The 18,495-nt window shown below is 46.3% G+C and overlaps 1 protein-coding gene across 1 annotated transcript in view; it reads right to left on the bottom strand.

The window, feature by feature from the left end:
* Nucleotides 1-18,495, bottom strand: part of LMF1 (lipase maturation factor 1) — a 193,596-nt gene that overhangs the window by 129,749 nt on the left and 45,352 nt on the right. The window contains exon 2 of the mRNA XM_026858874.1: nt 14,034-14,182. Within this exon, the coding sequence (XP_026714675.1) occupies nt 14,034-14,182 (149 nt within the window). The remainder of the gene's footprint in view (nt 1-14,033; nt 14,183-18,495) is intronic.

The raw sequence follows: 18,495 nt of genomic DNA, 5'->3' as shown, positions 1-18,495 counted from the left end.
CAGGAGAGGTGGAGAGGAGCCTTCCACCGGGTCACACCAGGGCCACCGCGCACAACAAGAACCTCAGAAAGCCACCTCTGATCTCCCCCCGGCTGTCATCCCACGGCTGTCATCCCACCTGGATGCAGCTCAGCCACCCCAGAGCAGATGAGGGGGAGCATCCTCCAGGGAAGGTCCATGCGGGTCTAACCTCCGGCCCCCACAGACCCAGTCTCTGCCCCATGCACGTGGGCACTGGCCACAGTCTTTGCTTTCCAGCTTTACTTCAGACCTCTCTTTCTCTCCTTCCTGTGTTCACTCTCAACTGCCTTTCTAATTAGCAATTCCCTTCTAATTAAACCTGTCTATGCCCAAACAAAATCCACAGCATTGTCCTCACTCCCTCTCCCCCATCGACTCCACCAGCCCCATTTTTTCCCTTCCCCAAAAACTCAAACCCAGGCACTAGTATCACTTCAACATGCACCATCACAAACAACCCTGTAAGGATTTTACACTTTGCCTAGGGAACAAATCAGCTCCAAATTTCCTTATTTACTTGATGCCAGCAAACGTGATTCACAGGCAGAGGGGTGATCCATCACCCGTCACTGTGGAGCAATGCAGCATCTCGCTCTGCACGACCCCGCTCCAACGCCGCTGGAAGGCAGGGAAGCGGCTGAACTCCAACACGCCAAATCCTTCCCTTTCATCTTACGCAGATTGCTCTGCCCAACTGTATCCCTTTCAGGCTGCTGTACTTTGGTGATTCAAAATGAAAAAAAGTCTAAATAATTAAAATGTCATTCAAGCTCTAAGCCGATATGAGTCACTGTTACAAAAAATATCTTAAAAATTCTTTCAGGAGTGGGGGATAATTATATTCCTCCCTATCTATTGATTTTTCTCTACAATGCAGATGTCAGATTTTCCACGGTTTTTTTCTTTTTCTTTTTCTTTTTTTTTTTTCTTTCCCTGGAGTGAGTGTCAAGGAGGAACAAAGCACTCTTTGAGACTTTTTCAGCCCAAAATTAATTCTGAAAAAAATGGTACAGACAGACCAATAGCACGGGAAGCCGAGAAAAAGCCTAGTGACTCAAGCTATGACTGCAAAACCCCTATTGATACCGGCTCTGAAGAGAAGGGTGGGGTACAGGGCACCAGCGTTATAAATTTAGAGTCAATTTAAAGACTTTTTTTTCTGTGTCTTCACAATACAAAAGACGGGCAAAAAACAAAAAAAAAATCTCAATGAAGGGCAATCCTAAATTCCAGATTTTTAATTTTTCTCATAATATAAATGAAACACTCAGAGAAAATCCCAAATGGTGCCTTGCATTTCACGCACTCAGTCAGCCGCCGGCCTCTGCTACCCACAGAAAAAGTGGTTCCAACATCTTTTGAAAGCCAAACACATATCAGCGTATTCTGAAGACAAACCAGCTGTAATTTAGACCCCAAGTTCAGGGAAGAGGAAGGAGCTTTACAAAGTTAAAATTTAAAAAAGAAAATTGTTTAAGGACAATAGGGTAGAGCTGTAAGGCGACAGCCAGCTACGCTGCTCCTCAAGCCCGCCGGACCCCAGCACTCGAAGCACCCCAGTCAGAGGGACCTGACACGACGCCTTTAGACCACAACAGCAATACTAAAACACTCAGTTTTCCTGCTGTTATGCACCAGGTTGCACAGCCTGCTCAATACCTACCTGCTCCAGCTTTCTTCTGCATGTGAAAGGATAATTTTTGGATTTTATTTCAGCCTCCATAATAAATATCATGCCCCAATGCAGCATTCACCAGGGGAAAGATGCTTGACGGGTGTGACACTACAGCAGTGGCACAATCCTGCTAGATGTGTAAAACTCCCTCTGAACTCTAAGACACTGCTTTATGACTTTTTTTTTTTTTTCTTGTATACCTCAGAATGGACACAATATTTAATTTCCAAGACCAGCAAGGGCTCTAGCTTTTTAAAAATTCAGTATGTTTTCTATGGTCCTTTTATGCCTCAAGGTTCATGTTATGGCTATCGAAATTGTTTGCATACTTTCAAATAATTGCATAATTTATGAGCCCAAATCTTCCAGCACAGAGTGCTTTGGTGCAGGGCTTGCCAGGAACTGCACTGGTGGCAGAGGCTGGATTTGGGCCAGACCTATCCAGACCCTCCATGTCTCCCCTGTGCAGGCTCTGCCAGGTGGGTCAAGCTCTGTGGCGCGGGAAGGATGATCTGGATCACGTGTGCTGCACAGGGGTGTTTTATTCCTTTCTTTAAGAATTGCCACACGGGGAAGACGTGATACAGGTATTAGGCTCTTTGGAAACTTTTTTCTACAACTCTTGACAGTAGCAAACTAAAGGCTTTAAAAAGAGCTGTGCCTGATGTTCATACAAACCTCTCATTAAATGAACTGCCGGTAATTCAAATCCCTCCTGCTTCTTCCATGAAAGAGAGAAATAATGGGCCAGAATACCTCTTCCTTAGCCAGAAAATGACAAGCTCCTCAGATGAGACTACTGGTTAAATAGCTTTATTCTGTACCTTGCGCATCAGTTCAAAGGCCTCAGTCAGGCCTATTCAGGTCCAAGCCTGCACCAAGACGACGGCGCTTCCCTTCACCTGCAGAACGTTGGTTCTGGTCCCACATCAGCAGATTATAGGACCAGGCTCCAGATTCTCTGGAAGAACCCACCTTCAGGTGAACGAACCCCACCTGCCTGTACCCTCCTGCACGGGTAGGGATGGGCTGAGACAGCCCCAGGACCGTAAGCCCACAGGCCATGAAGAGGTGAACGTCTGGTTCTGCCGCAACGGGAACAGGTTGGTCCAGCCCAACGGCTAAACCGGAGTCGCTACAAAACGCAACTGCAGAGCACCTCAACTCCACGGACTGGAAAAGGAAAGAGTAGTCACTGGTGTTGATTTTTGTTTTGGTTTATTTGTTGCTGGTTTTTCCCCTGGCTACCAGAAAGACCCTTTGAGAAGCCACCAATACTGCACCAGCATCTGACTGACTTTGAAGACTGCGCTGCAAGGAGTGGGTGAAAGGGATTTTGAAAAGTACTTGGCATTAGCGGCTCCCTGCCTTTTACAGCCACCGAAGGAACAACAAGTCTTCCTGCCAAGGGCTATTACTAGACAAATGGAGAGAGATCAGAGGCACAAAGGAGGTTGCTAAGGAGTCAAGTGTGGGATCCCTGCAGAGAGGAGGAGGGCTGCAGCTGGGACGGCAAAGGTCAGAACATTGCAGACATCATTTTCCAAAAATTCCCATGAAGCCCCGGCGCGGGAGTCGGGAGCCTGGCCCCGCCGTGCTCGCCTATGAATAATGAGAAAGCCATAAAAGAAAGCTCCCTTTCTTCCCTCCTACCCACGCTAATGTAATAAAACAAATTAGAATAATTATTCTCAATTTCAGAGCCATAATGCCCAGGATCAGGGCACGCTTGTCACTGAAATGACAACTACATCCGTTTGATTCTTCTTCTTCTTCTTCTTTTTTTCATATTTACAGAGATCGCCTAAATTCCAACTTTTATTTCATTACATCTAATGCAATTTTACTACAGGCATCCAGATTATATTTGCTTCAAAGTCTTCATTATTTTTGCCAGAAAGTTCATCTCCCTTATTAGCTAATCACATCCCCACCCTTCCCAGTAACCTTTAAAATGCCACCCACGTTATGACACTTTTAACAGAATCCGAGCAAAAACAAAACAAGAAAAATGAAGTTTAACATGAACCACTATTTCTAAAATAATTCACTGCAGTTGGTTAAAATAAACATTTTTTTCTAATAGATTTTTTTTTAAAAAAATTAAAATAAATTAAATATCTAATGGTATACAAATAATCTGGAAGTAATTGATCCTTTCTCTGTGAAACACATCTCTGTGTGAAAGATGGACAACATTTACTAGGAAACAATGATGAGAATTTAGTGGAAGAATTTATTGCTAATTATTATAAATCTTTTTGCACTATTTCTTTCCCAAGACTACCACTTTAAATGATCCTTTTTTCTTCTGTAAAAGGGGAAACATATCTTTTGTGTAGACTTGAAACACCAGAGGATTTAAATTATTTTCTATGTCTCTGCCAAAAAATGCTCCGGGACTTCTCTGTTCTGCAGCAGCTTTTGCTGAGGATGTACTTGAACAGCTCTGAGAGGCAGAGCTCGGACTTGGGGATGTTCAGTCTGCAGTTACATTCAGAAATGGAAACCCAGAAAGTGGGGGGGGAAAAAAAAAAAAAAAAAGAGAAATTTTGTTTACAAAAAATAAACCAAGGGGAGGGAGCGCCAAGTCACAAATCACAACTTGAAAAGATGCATTTGGGTTTCCCTAAATTCCCCCTGTGCCCCTCAGGGCCTTCTGCGTGACGTACCCAGCGTAAGCAGGAGCGGAGGAGCCACTCTTGGGAAGGGCTCCCCCATACGTGAAGATAAAGGGGAGATGAAAACCCCTTCCCTGTGAGACCCCATCCCTGGCTCCTGGTGTGCCACCAGCCCGGCGAGCAGAGCAGCCCCTGTGAGAGCTTTAAGGGCATCACACATAGAAGGTCTCAAGGACACTACATATACAGCAGATTATTAGAATATTATTAGGTAAAAATACACATACATTATAAATATTACTATTATATTACATAACACACATATTAGAGGACCTAATTCTTGGGGAAAACCTGAGGCTTGGGCTTAAGCTCCTGGCCAAGGAGCGGAGCCTGCAGGGCATGGACCCATCTGCACACAGACCCCAACCCCAACACCTGCATCAGCCAGTGATAGATTGGCAGCTTTAAATCTGAATTTCCTTGCTTTGGGCACTTTTAAATTAAAGTGGTAATGTGCTTTAAATCCTGTTTCCCTGCTTTTTCACTACACTCTTCAATCCTTTCCTCCAGAAACTAATCAAGATGTCTCAGACTCACTTATACTCTCTGCCCCAGCCACCTTCCCCAGTAACTTATTCCATATGTCCGTGATCCTTTGCAAGACACAACTCCACCTTAATTCCCAATTTACTTCCAGTTTCCCAACGTGCTGTTACACTCCTAGCATGTGAAACCCCAACCCCCCACCTCCTTGTTGCATCTCCAGTAGCAATAATTATTTGTACAGAACATCACCTCATCAAGCTGGCAAACATTACCTACCAACTCCTTTGACTAATGTACACGTCTCAGCAGTGCTGCCTGCTCCCTGCTAACAGGGCACTGCAGACCCATCCTGCTGCAAAGGAAAATGCTTATTGGAAACCCCTGAGAAACAACCACCTCTCCAGTAAGAGCCCCAACAAGCCGTGTTGCACGTGTCTTGGGCTTACGTGTCTTTAAAGTGTCGCTGTTCGCAGAGCGACAGTATCTCCACCTAGTTATGGCAGAATCACAGAGTCATCCAGGTTGGAAAAGACCTTGGAGATTATCCAGTCCAACCATTAACCTAACACTGACTGTTCTCAACTCCACCGCAGCCCTACAACTCCACCGCAGCCCTACAACTCCACCGCAGCCCTACAACTCCACCATATGGCATTGGGAAGAGGACCCAGAGAAGAGGCTGCAGGAGATGTTGGTGCAGAGAAGCTGTGCAGGTGACTTCCAAGGTGCATGGTACTGCCCATGAGCAGAGGGGCACTGCTGGGTCCTGCCCATCACAGCATCCACAAACCAAAAACCAGGGAACAACAGGAAAGTGCACATCAGTTCTCCATTTCCTTCCAGAGACACTAAAAGTATTTTCCCTCCCTTGTTGGCCAGGTGCAACCAGCTGCACTCCCTGCATGAGAGCACCCAAGAGACCTGCACCAAAGTGGGTAAATCCCAGCACCAGCCCACTGCCATTCAAGAGTGGCAAACAGCCAGGCTGGCCTGGACTACATCTCTGCTGCCATGGAACTGGGATGCAGCAGGCTTGCAAGAACAAGAGAGTTGGAATCTCAAGGCATTCAACCTTCCTGATCACTGATATTCCTCCTGACACCTCCTGTGCTTGGAGCGTGAGCTGGGATGGGATTGGGATTATCAGCACAGCAACCACCAGCCCTTAGCTGGGTGTAACACAGAGAACTGTCAGGCTCCACATCTGTGTTCCACAGAGAGAAAGGTGGGGAGGAAAAGGCACAGGAGATGTTTTTAGATGGAGATGATGAAAAGTCACATAAATTGAAGCACACCATCACCGTTGAGTGCTTCCAGAGGGACCAGTATCAGCCGACAGCATCGCGGCCGTGTGCCACGATGGGCAAGCAGCATTCACATTCGCTCTGGCGCAAGAAAACTCAGTCTCAGCTCTTCTGCATTGGCCTTGAGACCAACCTGACCTAAAGGCATTTCGTGTGCCTCATGTTTTACAGGAGGAACACCAGCCGTAAATGGATAATGACATTTCCAGCACCAGCCCTCCAAGTGCCAGCTGCACGGCTGCAGCCACACAGAGCTGCAGTAAAACAGCGGCAGCTCACGCTTCCAGGCAGGGTTCCCTCGCACGACTTTCCTCACTAACTTCATCTGCTGCAGCAATCCAGGCTGTGCACGGCTGATACACACTCGTTAAAAACCTACACGCATACTTCAAATATCTCCAAACCTGAAATAACACAGAGCGGGAGAGACAGTACACGTGCAAACGCTATCACGCACCCCCATAAAAACCACTCATGTCTCCTCCACTCAAAGCTGCTCGCTGTTTAATGCTCTCCCCAGTTAAGCCAAAGATGTAACGATGCGAGAACAGATCTTGGCATGGAGCTGGGCAGGTCTGAACCCGGCTGTGCTTGATTTTGGCAGCATCAGGCTCAACAAACCTGCCCAAGCGGGAAGGGGCCCCAGCATGGCATCCTTTACTGGATGGGGCTCCCACATCCTTGCTCCTGCTCTGCCTGTGTTCATCTCAGTTTCTCCCCCAGCTCCTAGCTCAGTTTGGGACCTGCTTCCCCATCCCAGTCCCCAAGTCATATTTTCTGTCCCCAGCAGCTTTGCTTTTTGATCTGGTAAGTCCTTGACCTGTCCCATCATAGCTCCAGTTGGAAGAGGCAATACTATGCTAAGAGTTAGACCTGAACTCATTACACACCCTGTTTATATCCACTTTATTGACAGAAAGATGTGCTGATAGGGAACAGCCCCACATTTAACTGCCTCTCGTCAACAAACCCCTCTAGTGTGAGACTGGAGGAGCAGAGTCTGGAGGAGCAGAGTAACAAGCAGAGGCAACCCTAGAGAATAATTGGTGAGGAAATCATAAAAGTCACATCTGCAGTCAAAAGCATCAGCCTTTGCATGTCAAGATTCAGCTCGATGCACACCAGGATGCAGCCTGAGCTCCTCCTCAGCAGAGTGTGGCATCAGGCCCCAAGCCGGACGGGGATGTCAGAGCTCACGCAGTGCAGGAAAACCCCACGGCAGAGAAATCAGGAGAAGCCCCCGACACCCAGCACTGTCACCCCTTACCTACCAAGGCTGGCTGGAGGGGACTCAGGGATGGACCCTGTCTGGGGTTCTTCCCAAGATCCAGATAAATCACATTCCTGTACTCCTATCACTTTACATGTGTTTTTTCAATTACTTTTATCAGTGTTACTATAGATACGCACACAGGTGTTGACGAAAATCGAATTCTCACATTTCTGAGCAAGTATGCACACAATGTTTCTTAGACACTCAACTAATGAAGAAACAGAAACTATATTTTATGGTTTATGTATGCAATCACTAATGACTTTCAGAATCCAAACAGCTATGACGAAATTTCAATAACAGTATTGGCAATTCATCAGCTCACAGCTACTGCCCAGCCCGTGCCCAGCACAAACGGGGCAGGTATTTGGATTCCCCCAGCACATGGTTTTCGCCTGTAGCAGGTGATTACACAAAATATATGAACTCAACAAACTGTCATCTACTTCCAAGTCTTTTGCAAAAAAAAGAATGGGAGTAGCATTTGCCGAATGGGGTATTAGCCACAAATTGTATTTTCTGATAAAAGAGAGCTCATGAGCAATGCTGCTGCCTATCACAAAAACAACCCCAAAATCAAACCAGAAACTTGCCCATCTCAGAGGCAAAGGCCACGGCCTCAGCCATTGCAGCATACAAACACAGCCCTGGAAATGAAACTTGAGTCTCCCCCGCCAGCCTGGCCAGAGCACAAAGCCCAGACAGCACAAATGTGACTTGGCTTTGAAAAGCCACAAGATGCAGGGGAGATGCTGCTCCACTGAACCAGGAAAGCACAGCTACTCTCTCCAAAGAGTCCCATTGCTGGGGATCAGGTGATTATACAAATCTGCAGTTTGACTAAATGGCTGCCAGGAGCCGAGAGCCCCTTGGGCCCCCCAGCCTGCAGTGAGGTGCTCTGAGGAGAGGCTGACCCAGACCGGGGAGCGGGGCCTGCAGCACACAGACAGCCCCACTGCCCTCCAACCCACCAAACACACCGAGTCCAACACCAGCTCTACAGGGAACGGAGCAGCTGGAAAACAAACTCTGTCTGCTGAAAAATGTATATACTTGACAGAGGGCTGAGACTTTGAGAGTGCAGAATCGTGCCTTCGGTGTCTCCCCAGGTAGTTGCAGATGTCAAAACAGCTAATTACCACCAGACAACAGTGCCAAGCAAAGCACCTCACTGACAGCACGGGCTGCTCCTTTCGGCAAGTCACCGCCGCTTGGTTAACGTCCTTGGGTAATGCCGGTGGGCTGAGCACACCCCTCTGCTTACCCGCCTCCTGATTCTTGTGGAAACACAAAACAATGCTTTGCATCTTCCAAGCTTCAAGAAATCAGAGTGACAGAGAGTCGCAAGCAAAACGACGAAGACATCAAGTCACCGAGCGCTTCTGAGGAGAATCAGCCCCATAAATGTCTGTTTGCATCACTTATTTCCTAACAAGCTACTCACTCACACAAAGGGACTGCTATTCTGTTGCCTCTGCATGTTCCTAAAAAGCATCCGTCTTTACATCCTGCACTAATGGATTATTAAGAACATCAAACATATAGATTGAATCACATAATTATGCCTTTTACAAAGTCAGCAATATTTGAGATCAGCCCAGCACTTGCTGCCAATCAAACCCCAGAAGCAGAGCCTGCCTGTGCTCCTCGCCTCCTGCAAGTACGCAGCCAGGATTATTTTACTTCTCATAGGCCTGTATCTCCCCTAAGCAAGTCTAGCCAGCCCTCAGGGAAGGCATCACAATAAAGCAAGTTCTGGACATGATTTTTTTAGGGGAGGATTAGCCAGGAAACAGCAAGACTTCCTTACACCGGTCCAGAGCTGGACAACAGTTCTCAGACACTTCAGCAGCAAACACCTGGTCAAGACTAAAAGAGGAGGAAACAGGACCATGCTGGGGATGGTGCTCAGTGTCAGGAGCAATATTCACCTCCCAAGTAGAAAAGAGATTAACAGGAAGACACAAAAGAAAAGGCAGCAGCAAACTGGGGGAGCAGGCACAGTGCATCTGTGATCTTCATGTGCTGCTCAGACATCTTCCACAAGCTCTGTGGGCTTCTGTGGTTTATATAGTAAAAAAAAGCATAAAGACATATCACTGCTCCAGTGCTCCTTAATTAGGAGGGTCTAAAGAAGTGTGAGGGGCAACAGGATATGGGAAGATTTTGAAATGATGATGTGCTCTGTGGAGATCAACAGCAACAATCATGCCAATTCAGGTTAGGAAATAACCTCCTTTAGGTCCAGCCACCCTTCTTTACAGTCAGGTTTATTTTGTATCCAGCAGCTTACTGGGCTTGGTCTTTTATTCCTTCACAGGCTGATGCAAGAGGGGCTGCAACGGCCATCAGCACATCAGCACTCATTTTGGTAGGAATTCCTAGTGCTTCAGTGTGAAGTCTCTGGTTGCTAGAGGTCTGCATGGAAAAAGTTCCCAAATATCATATACTGAGCAGAAAAAAAAAGGGGCTGACAAATGAAATCAGCCCCCACATTCACGATACAGGAACCGACTGCAGAAAACAGGAGAGTTATGGGACAAGAACCTGAAGTCTTCACTGGGAGTCACCACACTGTGAAAGAGAGACAAGCCTGTCCATCTAAGGTGCGTGTCAACTCCCCTCCCAGCACCGCTCACTTAGCACAAGGTGAGAAAACCCCAAGCTGACCCGAGGGAACAGCGCTGCTTGGAGAATGGTATTTTCCAAGGAAAATCTTACCCAAACCAGTGAGAAGAGTCCTTGGAGAATCGTGCGGGAAAGTCGAACTTTCATTCTGTGTAACATATAATCACTGTCAATCCCACCCCCGGGAAAAATTTCCTTCAGCTCACATTTGTGCACAGGCTTCAGCTCCTGCCCAGATCAGGGAAGAAATCAAAGATGGCCTGTGAGCAGGTGCACCTCCGTGCCGGGAGGACACTGCGGTTTCAGGCATTAAACTCGCTTCCCAGTGCCTGCAAGCCCCATTACCCCGGCCAAGACGGAAACGTACATGTGTTTGGGCCCCAAAACATTAAAGATACCATCAATCACCGATTTCCACTTGCTTGTATAGATCCCCATTTAATGACCTTTCCATGTTTTCCTCTCCCATGTCTGTTACTTATATATGAGTAACCCAGACAGATGAGGGACTCGAAGGGCAGCATCTCTTCTGCAGAGGGCTCTCCCTAAAATAACAGGAGAGTTATTACTCTCCAGATAAAACCAAGAAGCAGCACAGAGATAACATTAACAAAGATGTTTGGTGAGCATGTTTTTCCTTTATATCCAACCTGTCCCATAATTCAGAAAATATATTACAAATTAGCAGGAAGAGAGCAAAGCTCAGACTCTTCTATTTTAGAAGGAAAGCGGGATGCAAACTTGGCGATCATATAACTTGTTAAGAAAATTAGCTGTGTTTCCCTAAATTTGGCATCAGGGATTGTCGATTCTTTCTATAATCAGCATCATGACTGTGAAGAAGCATTTCAGAAGCTAAGAAGCATCAAGACCACAGGAGTCAGCCTCCACCCATCGGGGACAAAGGGGCTATGCTGACATTTGGTGAAAATGTCACTGGGGATAAATGGACCAAATAATACATTCACAATGATGTTCCTGAAAAAAAAAAAAACAAACCAACAAACCCAGACCAAAAAAAGAACAAAAAAACCCTACCCCCAAAACACACACACACAGACACACCCCTCACATCCACAACCTCCCCCAAGCCCTGCAAGGTCTAACTTGCATTGAAGGTAACTTGCATATTGGACTTCACCAGGTGAGGAGATTAACAGCTCACCTCATGGGATCTAATCCAGCAAGACAGGGAACACTCTCAGCTCCTCCTGAATCATTGCACAGGGGTCCTGCAGGGACTGGGACCCCTCGGGTCACCCACACAGGTCCCCACGACAGTTCTGAAAGGCCAGCCAGTGCTGTATTACTGCACTCACAAATCTTTAACAACTTAGACCTTTGCTGCCCTCCAAAATATAATGAAGAAACCACGCAGGCCAGCTACTAAAGTGCTTATCATTCTGTGCTTAAAGGAGAGGACAGGAAATTTGTACTAAAATGTAGATGGAGATTTCTGACAGGTTAGCAGCCTTCAACTGCATTCTCTAAACAGTTGGTTAAAATACTTGAAACCTACTGTAAAACCATCTCTCAATAGTGGCTGGCATGTTAAGTTATAAGCGCTGCTTTAAACTTGTAGGAATCCTTCCTCAGGTAGAGAGAGGCTGCCCTCAGGACTGTGACCCCCACACCCATCCCACAGCTGGGGGACACACAGCTCCAGACCGCTCGAGCGCAGATGTTACTGGGACCTTCTCTAGCCAACTCTGAAAGATCTCAATTTTAACCAAGTCATCGTGATGTCCAAATGAGAAACGGGGAAGCATCAAGAACAACTTACTTCCTCACAAAAATTTAATACCCAAACCACCCTTAATTTCTCATCCAAAAAAGTCTCAACAGAACTGTTCTCACTAGACCAACGAGGTCCCCTTCACAGCTGTTGGATGAACTGCATGGAGACCCACATGTCATCATCTGTGATGTCCCCAAGGAGCTCTGCACAGAGCCAGCACCAAGTCACAGGCCATCTCGTGCAGAAGGGACACGGAGCAGCGAGTACTGGCACAGACCCAGCCCTGGTGCAGGGGGGATGGTGCCTCTGCATAGCCCAAGTCTGAGTGGTGCCAGCCCTGAGGCTCCCAACCACTTCGCTGGGCCCTGACGCTGCAGCAGAGACCATGCACAGACTTACAAACCGCCTGTTGGTTTAAAGCAGGTCATTTATAAGGATTGTCTTCTATTATTCTCTCCCCAAACCATACACCGTGCTTCACTTGGCTACCACACTTCCCTCCCAACATCATTTTCCCACAAACAGTACCAAGCTTTGCAGATGCTCCCATTTTCACTCCTTTCCTCAGCAGTTTTGCTAAGAACCATTCCAGCTTTTTTTCTAATAGCAACTTCTCAGCTGTCCCAGGAAAAAGACTCCACAAAACAGATCACAAGAGCCAAAATAATTTTGCATTTACCTCCTTAAGCACAACGGCTTGTCTGCCATGAGTGTCCTGACATACTGTGTTCAGTCCAACATGGAGATCTCCCCATTAGCTCCATCTCCTGCTCTCATCCCAGGGACAGTCAGACAGACCCTCTCTACAAGTCAGGCTTCCTAAAAGACTGATTTCTATAATTTAAAGTTAAGCTGCAATTACAGATGCATCCCGGAGCCTCCATCCCAGGGTATGGCAGGAGCAGCATGGTAGGATACGAGAGCAGCAGCATCCACCTGAACCCCCATCAAAAGCCTTATGGCATTTTAAAAGCATTAAAAATGTGACTTTGTCCCATAAACCATTACTGAATATTTTCAATCAGCAGTTGCATTAAAATCTATAGTATTATCTACACATGCAGATATTGTACAGGGTCACAGAAAACTGTGCTGGAGCAGACCTTCAGGCATCATTTTATCCATCAGCAGGACCCAATCTAGTTAATTAGTAATGAGCAAGAACTGCAGCTTTAGGAAGCTGAGCGAAATCTGGCAATGCTACACAATAGCTATGGCAAAGAAATGAACCGAAACATCAAAGAGTGGGCTTTGAAATACCACTTCCACAACACCTATGAAAAAGCAGAATTTTCTGCTCTTTCAAGCCGAGTTTGCTGAACTGTCATGGGCTGGGAAATCGCCCTTAGATGTAACAAGCATACAACATGTGTTTTCCAAGAATATCTACTGCGATAACACATTCTCCACTAACAAAGTGGTCTTGAAAACAGGTAATAGGAAGGTTAACACAAAAAAAGGTTTGTCTTTGTTTTATTTTTTAAGAGCGGGAGGATAATTAAGAGCTTACTGAGCTTGACTACACGTTCAAGCACTTTAAGAGCTGGAGTGAGAGAGGATTTTAGAGCAAATGGACATAGGAATGTCCATCCACCTGCAATCTCTTTCTATAGTGATGACCCTTAGCTTAAAGTTTTGGGATATTCTGCAATATCCACAATGTAGATTGAGATGACAGGATAACGCCCCTGCCACACCTTTATTTTAACAAAGATGTGTCAGTTCCTGATGTATTCTTTTAAAAGCTACTTGGGAATTTCCACTGGCATAGGGACAGTAACACAGCAATTGTTCTCTTTGAAAACATGGAGCAGAGAATGACATTTCAGCAAAGTATACACAAAGAAAAAATAACAGGGTAAAGCTCCTGGTTCCTGGGAATTACCCATTGGATTCCCAACCATCTTATCAAAAAGTCACAATGCCCAAGCCTCAAACTTCACTTTTATTCTTTTTCAAGTGCCAATCACAAGAGTAGCACCAGCATATCAACACAGTTATTATTACTCCCATGTTTGTCCTCCTTAAAATAAATACCAATAGTAAGTTGAAAGATTCTGCAAACCAGAACATGAAGCATTTCCTGCTACATGTTCCTTCCTTGTAACCAAAAAAGTTCCTACACCAGAGGACGTCAATGTGTTGGACCAGGAGCTGGTTTTCTGCTAGGATGAAACACTCCTTTTGCTGCTACCTCAAAAAAGCAAAAAGGTGAAGTCCCACTTACCGCTCCAAGCATGATCCTGAAAATCAGCCACCGAAAGCTCCAGATGATGATGCTGGAAGGAGGCGTGTGCCGGGGCAGGCGGGAGAGTGTCCAGAGTGGGCAGAGGAATATCCCCAGGAACCCCGTTTCCAGGAGCTGCGATTCCCATCCTGTAGTGCCAACACGTGAGAAATGAAAAAGAAAATAGTTATTGTGCAAGTCCTCTAAGTTACCCTTTCACAAATTTTAAACATCCAAGAAGAAGAAAAAAAAAACCAACCTTGTAATGCTTTTTAAGCTTAACTTGGGGGAACTTAGGTACCAACTCTGTCCTAGCACACACATCACACACTGGGAATTCAGATGCTTTAAGCTGATGATGTGAATGATGAGCATTTGGATTTGGTGCATTGGGTTGTGGTGCTCTCCAAGCATGCACACTGACACTTCTGTTGTTTACATGGTTATTTTATACAGTGTGAAGCAAGAGAAAAAATAAGAACATATATGAAGCAAAGAAAAATGTGATTTAAGTGCCCTGAGAATTCACAAGGTGACCCAAGCACACAACTGATCAGTGCTGCTGATTCCTGCAGACCATGGACCAACCGAGCGATTGCAAATTGTCCTGCTGACTGCTGGATTTGTGCCAAAACGGGGCAGTCTATATCTTCAAAAGACAATGATTAGAAATCACATGAAGTCTTATTCATCATCAACATTAATGTGCAAACCAGAAGCTTTGAATTTTTAATTGCAAAGGAAAGTCATAATGAAAAAAGTCCAAATTGTCCATCAAGACAGTTTTACGCATTGACAGATTTAGTGAAATTACTCTAGACTGAATCCCAGTAGAGCCAAGATCAAAGCACAGTCTTGTAACCACACAGTGAACCTGTTACCTGCGATACCGGGCACTTTGGAGAGGACAGACTATAACCTACTTCATGCAAATCTGCATTTTGCATTTTCTTTTTCCAGCACAGCATAGAGCTAAAATATTGAAATGATTATTCCGGAAGAGCCAGAACACAGCAGTTCTGTTTTGACAGGTGAAGTCCAACCTCCACTACATTTTTAAGTAACAACATACTGATGCCAAAACCAAATTACTCCAACTTTGTCCTACCTTTAATTACACACTCTTACATTCAAATATTTCTGTCAAACAACTATTAAAAAAAAAATCTCCATTCTCCCTCATACATCCTGTGGTTTCTAGAACAGATACCCCAACTGCCAAAATTAGCACTTCTGAGAGGAGAAGCGAAGTATATTGTTATAAAAGCAGCTGCACCAGGAAAGCAATGGCTAATACAAAATGTGAAAGGTTAATTGTTACTAAACCCAGCCACAAATAGCAGTTATGGGTCTCACTGGCACCAAAATGGTAGTATATCTCCTTAGTTTCTGCCTGCACAAGAATCCCACTGTTATCAGCGTTTTCATATGTTAATCACTGTGTTCCCCTGCAGACATATAGGATCCTGGCTGGATGGCTGAGCAGGAAGGCGTGCGCCTCTGCCTCTATATCTCCAAACGGCCTTTCGATCCCTACGTACACACTTCCCTCCTAGAGCAGCATCGCCTCTCACCGAGCAGGACACGCTGGCATTTTTTAAAAATTTTATTTTTAAACCCAACTCCTAGGGAGGTGTTTGCATGTGTGGAGGGACAGGGCACGCAAGGACTGCGCCATCCCACGGGACGCATTTTGAGGCGTTAAGTTTTTGGGCGTTAAATGGGTTACACGAGCGTGCATCCAGCACCCAGGGACATGTGAGTGAGCGTGCGTGTGTCCCAAGTGAACCCGAAGCCTTCCTGGTATGTGCTGGCCTCCAAGGATCATGAGTTCAGCCTGCACCTGTGCTTCTTGTTCCAAAACGACAAGTTTGAATCCTGGCACCATCACCACCACCCGGCTGCGAGTCCAACAGCATAATCCACTGCGAACTGTGCCAGCAAGGGGGACAGCTCAGCGCCACGGCGGGAGGGGGGGACCGGAGCAAGCAGTGCTGCCAGCTGTTGGGAGAAACCTCTTAAATTACCCGCTGCTGACAACGGGGGCTGGCAGCGGGTGCAGCTAAACCGGCACCAAACAGGGTTTAACTGCAAGTGCAGCCAAGGACAAACTGCGGTCACAGCATCGTTTCAGAAGTCTTCATCTAAACTTCCTCAGCTTGCGGCTAAATCCTGTCCAGCTCCAGCTGCTCTGCACCCATCCACAGCAACAGGCAAATTTGCTCGTGCAGATGAAGCACACTGTGCTGTACTTTGCTCTGCTACTGACCTTCATAGCAAATCACAGCAAGTTCCTGCTAGAAACCAAGTTTAAGATGCAGACATGCACGGACAGCCTCTGATTTGTTAACAACCCTCTTCCTGGTGGACTGAGTCTCTGCAGCTGGTAATGTGGTCATGCAGATCAATTTTCCGGACTCGCACACGTCACACAAACAGTCACACACCCTGGCCTCGGCAGCAGAAGCTCCTTCCCCAGCCCCCATCCACCCTCCTTCCACCCTGAGCAGCTCCTCACCCTGGACCCTTCCCTGCAGCAGCCTCCCTGCTCCCGGGAGCTGCCAAAGCTGTCACCGCTTTCCCCTTCCCCAGTGAGCATAGATCTCATCCTGACTCTAATTTGTTAGTCCTGTTACAGGCTCCATCATCTGCAAACAGTTAAGCCTTGATGCTTGATCCTACCCCACAAGCAACACAAGCGCTTGTGATGGTAGGATTATCCAAGATGCGTGCTTCACGTTTTCTACTAAAAATTACAGATAAATGATGAAGACTTTCAAGGACGTGAACATGTCGTTGAACATCTCAACTGTATCCACAGTATAGCACAGAAGGGGTGAGCTCTGCTCCGTATCACATTCATTTTATTGTAAGTTGATATTAGAAAGCAAGATTACAAGATCCATCAACAGAAACCTTGCGTTTCTAACTGCTGACTTAGAAACAGTTGTTCATATCTACCCCTTAAAAGCCTCAGACTCAAAATCCCTTGCAATCTTAGACAGGTTCGAAGTTGTAACCATGTGTCTGCCCCACGCTGCTGAAGTCTGAGCACTGCCACCCTTTAAGACCACTTCTGAAGCTCACAAAACCCAAATGCACTGTGATACCTACAAGGAATCAACCAAGTCACTAGACCTTGGCAGGGAAGACCTTAGGAACAACTAGTACTAAGCTGACCCGTGCAGCTAATAACAACATTTTTCTCCATATCCTTATCCTCCTCCTCATGCTATCAAGTGGGCAGGGTTGATGGTATGTGTTTGGCAAAGGAGCTCAACACAACCACATCCTCCATCTCCACTAAACATGGGAACCATGCACTGAACCCTGCTCCAAGCTGCAAAAATTCCACCCTTGACATTTTTTAGGACAGTTCTACCGCTGCAAAAATGTAAGACATGAAGGAAGTCATCTCTGTGACCTGGCAGGACCTAGAGAGTGAATTAAATTATTTCCCACTCTGGGGCTGTGAGAGGGGAGGGCAGGTGCTGGGCATTGGGAGCTGGCGGGGCAGCCATGGAACATCTCATAAACTGAGAAACTAGCGGGAATCAAAGCACCGGTAATGGAGTAAAGATCTCTTCCCTCTAGCAATGCTTAACACGTACAGCCATGTTTCTCAATCCTAACATTTTTGGAGAACCCATTTTATAAATGGCAGCAAACCCTGTGACCTTTAGAGGCATCGGGGCTATCTCAGAAAGGTGGCTCCCCTCCTCAATGCGCCAACCAACACATCCTTAGTGCCAGGGCTAAACTTGGGGCTCACCTCCACCCCAGTCCCTGTGGCCCCAGCGCACACTGATACTGCTGGGAACGAAAGGGTCATGTTGTTGACCCACCTGCTCCTGTTTTCTTCAGTTGGATCTAGTCAAATTTCAGCAGCTGCAGAGCAGCACAAAGCGCCCTATTGTTATCTCCCGCGCAGCCGGAGAGGGAGCCACGGGGAGGGTTTTTTGGGAAAAAAAAAAATTTGAAATAAAATAAACTGCCAATGGCGGCTGCACTTGCCCCACACGCGTTTCGAATGTTTGTTACATTCTCCAAACTTGATGCGGCAAAATCCATAGCTTGGCATTTTCCAGAGGTCTCTGCTGGGGCAGAGGAGGAGGCAAAGCAGGGAGGATGTGCCGGGGGGGGAGCAGGAAGGACAGGTCAGGGGAGGAAGCAAAAAGAAAATCAACAACAGCTTTCCCATATTCCTTTTAGGGTCTTCAAATGTTTTTCTTCTTTAAAATTATATAAATCTATAGTTTATATTTTCAGCTAGGAAATTTAGCTCAACATTGAGTCATCTCTGGAGTCTAAAACCATTTGCTGCTTGGAAGAGGAACTGCGAAAGCAGGCACTGCGCCGCCTCGCCGAGTCCTTCGGCAGAGACCGTACGTGCTGGCAGGAACATCTCATGTGCTGTAGAAAACATTACTGGTGCTTAACATTAAAAAAAAAAAAAAAAAAG

The sequence above is a fragment of the Athene cunicularia genome (assembly GCF_003259725.1).
Source record: "Athene cunicularia isolate RWA chromosome 14 unlocalized genomic scaffold, athCun1 chr14_part1, whole genome shotgun sequence".
In the NCBI taxonomy this organism is placed as follows: Eukaryota; Metazoa; Chordata; class Aves; order Strigiformes; family Strigidae; genus Athene; species Athene cunicularia.
This window is presented reverse-complemented; position numbering and strand designations above follow the sequence as displayed.